The sequence below is a fragment of the Elephantulus edwardii genome, unplaced genomic scaffold (genome assembly GCF_000299155.1).
Source record: "Elephantulus edwardii isolate Elephantulus edwardi_28Jun2011 unplaced genomic scaffold, EleEdw1.0 scaffold00016, whole genome shotgun sequence".
Taxonomy (NCBI): domain Eukaryota; kingdom Metazoa; phylum Chordata; class Mammalia; order Macroscelidea; family Macroscelididae; genus Elephantulus; species Elephantulus edwardii.
In genome coordinates this window covers 1,777,852-1,783,445 of record NW_006399766.1, presented here as the reverse complement: position 1 = coordinate 1,783,445, position 5,594 = coordinate 1,777,852, and the positions used below count along the sequence as shown (strand labels likewise).

Here is a 5,594-nt window from a genome sequence, read left to right as displayed (position 1 = left end):
CTGGTCTGTATGAGGAAGAATGTGGCATCAGGATTGGAGGAAGATTCATCAACAACCTACCTTATGCAGATGATACAACCCTGCTTGTTGAAACTGAAGGGAACTTAAAGTGCTTGCTGCAGAAGAACAAATACTGCAGCCTTCTATATGGATTGAAGCTCAACATAAAAAAAAAACCCCAAAGATTCTCACCATTGGAACAATTGGCAGTATTATTATGGATGGTGAAAAGATTGAGGTTTTGAAAAGCTTGGCTGCACAATCAACACTCTTGGTATCAGAAACCAGGAAATTAAAAGACAAATTGCACTGGGAAAGTCAGCTGTCAGTGACCTCTCTATAGTACTGAAGAGCAACAACATCAGTCTGGATACTAAGGTGTGCCTGATACAGGCCATAGTCTTCACAATTGCTTACTATGCATCAGACAATGAGTAGGGATGAGAGAGAACTGATGCCTTTGAGCTGTGGTGCTGGAGAAGAGTGTTGAATATACCATGGACTTCTAGGAGAACTAACAGGATCATCCTAGAGAGGGTGAAGCCTGGATGCTCCTTGGAGGCAAGGATTCTGAAGCTTCATTTGACATACTTTGGACATGTTACAAGGAGGAACTGGTCCTTGGAGAGGGACGTCATGCTTGAGAGGGTGGAGGGACAGTGCAAGAGAGGAAGACCCTCTATGAGATAGATTGATTTAGTCACTGGGATAATGGGGGTAGGTATGTAAGTGACAGTAAGGTTGGCACAGGGTAGAGCAGGGTTTAGAGCTGTTGTACATAGGGTCGCGATGAGGAGCAGTGACTCAACAGCACATAACAACAAGAACAAACAATTCACAACAAATCATAGCTAATTTTGAGAACAATGGGAATCCCAGAACATTTGATTGTGCTCATGCAAAACCTTTTTTTTTTTTTTACCAGAAAGCAGTAGTAGTTAGAATAGAGCAGGAAAACACTGCATGGTTCAAAATCAGAACAGATCATTCAGAAGACTGGATTTCCTGAAGCAGAATATTCTATCAGGATTGGAGGGAGACTCATCAACAACCTGTGTTATGCAGATGACACTACCTTGCTTGCTGAAACTGAAGAAGATCTGAAGTGCTTGCTGCAGAAGGCCAAAGATATAGTCTTCAACATGGACTGAAGCTCAACATCAAGATGACAAAGATTCTCACCACTGGACCAATTGGCAGCACCATGATAAATGGAGAAGAGATTAAGGTTGTCAACAATTTTAGGTTGCTCAGATCTACTATCAACACTCTTGGCACCAGCAGCCCAGAAATCAAATGGCAAATTGCTCTGGGGAAAGCTGTCAGAGTCCTCTCCAAAGTGCTAAAGAGTAAAGATGTCAGTCTGGAGACTAAGATGCACGTGATCCAGGCCATGGTTTTGGTAATTGCTTGCTATGCATCAGAAAGCTGGACAATGACTAGTTGTTGTTGTTGTTATGTGACATTGAGTCGCTTGCGTTGTACATAGGTATAACACCCCTAAAATCTTCTCTGTCTTGTGTCAGTCGCACCGTCTCTGACACACCTATCCTAATTACCCCAATCACTGAATCAATCCACCTCATAGGGGGCCTTCCCCTTCTGCGCTGTCCCTCCACCCTACCAAGCATGATGTCCCTCTCCAAGGACCTGTCCCTCCTTGCAACATGTCCAAAGTATGTTAAATGGAGCCTCAGAATCCTTGCCTCCAAGGAGCAGCCCAGTTTGACTCTTTCCAGGATGAATCTGTTTGTTTTCCTAGCAGTCCAATGACTAGAGTTGACAGAAAAATAATTGATGCCATTGAGTCATGGTTCCAGAGAGGAGTATTGAACATACAGTGGACTGACAGGAAGACAAACAGATTTACCCTTGAGAGAGTGAACCAGGATGCTCCTTGGAGGAAAGAAATTTGAAGCTGTCTCACATACTTTGGGCATGTGGCCAGGAAGGACCAGTCCCTGCAGAAGGACATCATGCTTGAAAGCAAGTATGGAGGGATAATGCAGGACAGGAAGACTTGAATGAGATAGATTGACACAGTAACTAGGGTAATGGGTTAGGTGAGTCAGAGACAGTGAGACTGACTCAGTATAAGGCAAGGTTCAGAGCTTTTGTGTATAAGGTCCACTATGAGTTATAGATGACTTGATAGCACATAACAACAAACAACAAATTAAATTGGTTGCAACAAGTATATTACAACTGTCAGAAAATTGAAGCTAGTGATACAGGAGGACTTGGAACAATATTAGATGTATCCTTACTGAAAGCAGAGGATACAAAGAAGAAATCTGGCAGGGCTCTATAGACTAACAATGTGGTTAATTAAAAAAATGTATTGATTATATTATGAAGAACGGAAGTTCTGGAACAAATGATGTTTTTTTTTCTCTCTCATGTGGAACCTGTACATAGACCAGGAAATAATCACTTGTACAGAGTAAGGATTCTGTGTGGTTTAAAATTAGAAAAGGTGTACTTCAGGTTTGTATCTTTTACCATGCCTGTTATTGTTATTGTTATGTATGTCAAGTTGGACCTGACTCATGGGTGACACTTCAGCAGGTTTTTAGAGGCTGTAAATTGCATGGGAGGAGATTGCTTTTCTTTCTCGCATGAAGGTGACTCGTTTGAACTTAATGCTTTTGTGTTGGCTGCACAACTTGTTACCAGTAAGACACTAGAACTTAGTAAAAATGTATATTGAGAAAAAAAGTCAAGAAATTGGATTATATGAAGAAGGTGATGGCAGCCTTAAATTGAAACCATATACTTTTGAATCTTTGGATGTGGTTTATTGCTGTTGTTATTTCAGTCTTCGGATTTGTACTTCTCTTCTGTATTCAAAAAGAGAGTGCATCATTTAACCAGAAAAAAAAAAGATAAATGTATGGATGTATCTGTAATTCATAAGCCAATATAAAAATGGAATGATATTTGAAATACCTCATGGATCTTTCATAGCATATTGTAGTAAGCTATAATTATTAAGTTTCTGTAATGTTTAATTACGTTGGAGCATTGCTTTTGAGTTTGTGTGCATTGTTAATATTATTTTCTTATTCACTTGTGACAGTGATACTCAGAATAAAGACAAAGATGACACTACAAAGAGTCATTCTCAGTTCCAGCAGTCCTTAAAAACTTGTGAGTAACTCATATTTAAAAACAAACAAACAACACACAACATTTGTTTCCATGTGTACTTTTTTATATAGAGATCATCACATATCATTAAATAAAATGATAACAGAGCGTGTTTGACCTGATATGCATAATGATGCCTTGTGGAAATTGCTGACTGGGGAAATTGAAATGCTAGTCTCAAGACTGTTTTCCTGATGCTTCTTTGGAACACGTTGTCATATCTTTCTCTCCACTGCTGAATTTTAATTTCCTTACAATTATTATATTTGATTATGTGGCCTTGTGTCACTATTTGCTTCTTCTGAACTGTGTAAACCTATTTAAGTGACAGGTAACACCAGGTTTGAAATGGTGAAAAAGACAAAGATTTGTCTTTCTCGATGAAATAACTGGAACTCTATAAATGATGAATAAAATCCTGGAGAGGAACATGGATATAATAGAAGTGCTCTGGCTATCTATAGTCACAGGGGGGGAAAAGCCCACTATTGTTGATTAGAAGCATAAAACAATATAAGGTATTGATGATTATTTTCGATTATTCTCAGTCACAGTTCTATAGTAATTGGGCTCAGTTAGGCAGCTCTTGCTCAGGGCCTCTTAGGCAGTTAGAGCCATATAGTGACTGGTGGTTCTGTTATCTCCAAGGCCTCCTTGCTCACATGATACTTGTTTGCTGGAACTTGAGCTGGAGTTGTTGGCCTGGATGTTGACACACAGCTGCTCTTTGTGGCATGGACTCCTTCCCAAGATGGAAATATGGTTCTAAAAACAGTGAGCCAGGAGAAAACCAAGGAGACATTGTGCAACATTTCCTGACCTAGTGTCAGAAGTCAGATCTCATTTCTGCTCCCTTCTAGAATTTTACTAAGATTAAATCTGTATGATTGGCTCATATCCAAGGCAGTATTAGATATATGTATAGATACTTTAAAAAATCATTAAAATGTGTGTGTTTGCACATGTGTGTGAAGTATGTAAATCAATCTTTTATTTCCATTTCAAATTGTTCAGTTACATCCTGTAAAGTGAAATATACATTACTGAGTCACAGAAAGCGGGAGATTTATGGGTAACTCCTTTACTACAAATATCTAGGCAAATTTTTAGAAGTAGGGAAGTTCCCTTGTAATAAAACTGTTTATTTATAAATCCTAATAGAGAAGAGTAATTGTATTTTTATGATACCATGAATGAGCTGAGATCATACATACTTTCATCAATAAATGTTCTAATTTTGAATGCTAATGCTTTGAAAAGTTCTTTAATTTTAATTGAAACAGCTACTTGATTTGAAAAACACTTATGAAATGATAAGCTAACATTTCCTCTTTTATGTTTTGGTAGCCATTAGTGCTAACTTTATCAGGGAGTTCTTCTCTTCCACACACTCTGTTTATTTGGAAGCAAAAGAATGTTCAAAACTAGAGATCTTCTTCCTCCCTTTTGACTTCCAAACACGTTATTGTGTCATCATTCTGAGCAATCAAAAGGTAAGAATATACCTGTGAGCTGTGCTTTTAGCATGCGTATCTACCATATGAATAAACAAAGAATTTGGGATTCTGCTCTGATGGTGTAGTCTGTAATATATTGCACTTCTAACCAAAAGGCTAAGCATCTCCATTGGCTCAAACCTCCCATCAGTTCTGAGGGAGAAAGGTGAGTAATCTCCTCCTGTTAAGATTTACAGACTTGGAAGTCCAATGGAAGGTCACTACTAAGAATCGGAACTGACACAGCTCCTCAAGCAGATCCCAAATCAGAGCCATAACTAAGAAAAAACATTAGTGATTACATTTCCAGAATTATTTGGGCTGGTTTTTTCCTACCAAAAAGATATATTAAAACTTTCCCTTGTACCCATAAATGTGACATTTATAGAAATGGGGTCTTTCCAGATATATTAAGAGGAAATTCTACTAGACTAAAGTAGGCTCTAGTCAAACAATTTCTATCCTCCTAAGTAGGAAGTTTGGACATAGACACTCATAAGGAGAATGTTGTGTGAAGGCAGAGGTAGAGATTAGAGTAGTGTATCTGCAAGTAAAGAATGCCAGGGGTTTCCAGTGATCACCAGAAACTAAGACATGGACAAAGGACAGACCCTCTCTCAGAAATGCCAAAAGAAACTAACCCTGCTGACATCTTGATTTTTTACTCTGATCTCCAAAACTGTGAGAGAATAAATTCCTGTAGTTAAAAGTTTTACAGTTTGTGATAATTTGTTATCACAATAAAATTAATATAAAGGAGTAACAAAAGTCAAGTGAATTGTTCTTGTTGTTAGATGCCATAGAGTTGACTATGACTCGTAGCAACCTTTTGAACAGCAGATCTGAACCTTGTTCTATCCTTCACCATACTCACCATCTCTGACATGCTCCAGCCCATTGTTTCAATCACTTGTCTCTCTTCTTCTTTCTTTTTTCTTCCTTCCTTCC

The 5,594-nt window shown here is 38.4% G+C and overlaps 1 protein-coding gene across 1 annotated transcript in view; it reads left to right on the top strand.

Moving 5' to 3' along the window:
• Window positions 1-5,594, top strand: part of CHDC2 (calponin homology domain containing 2) — a 135,108-nt gene that overhangs the window by 104,521 nt on the left and 24,993 nt on the right. Inside the window, exons 13-14 of the mRNA XM_006881847.1 lie at window positions 3,080-3,150; window positions 4,498-4,643. Of these exons, the coding sequence (XP_006881909.1) occupies window positions 3,080-3,150; window positions 4,498-4,643 (217 nt within the window). The remainder of the gene's footprint in view (window positions 1-3,079; window positions 3,151-4,497; window positions 4,644-5,594) is intronic.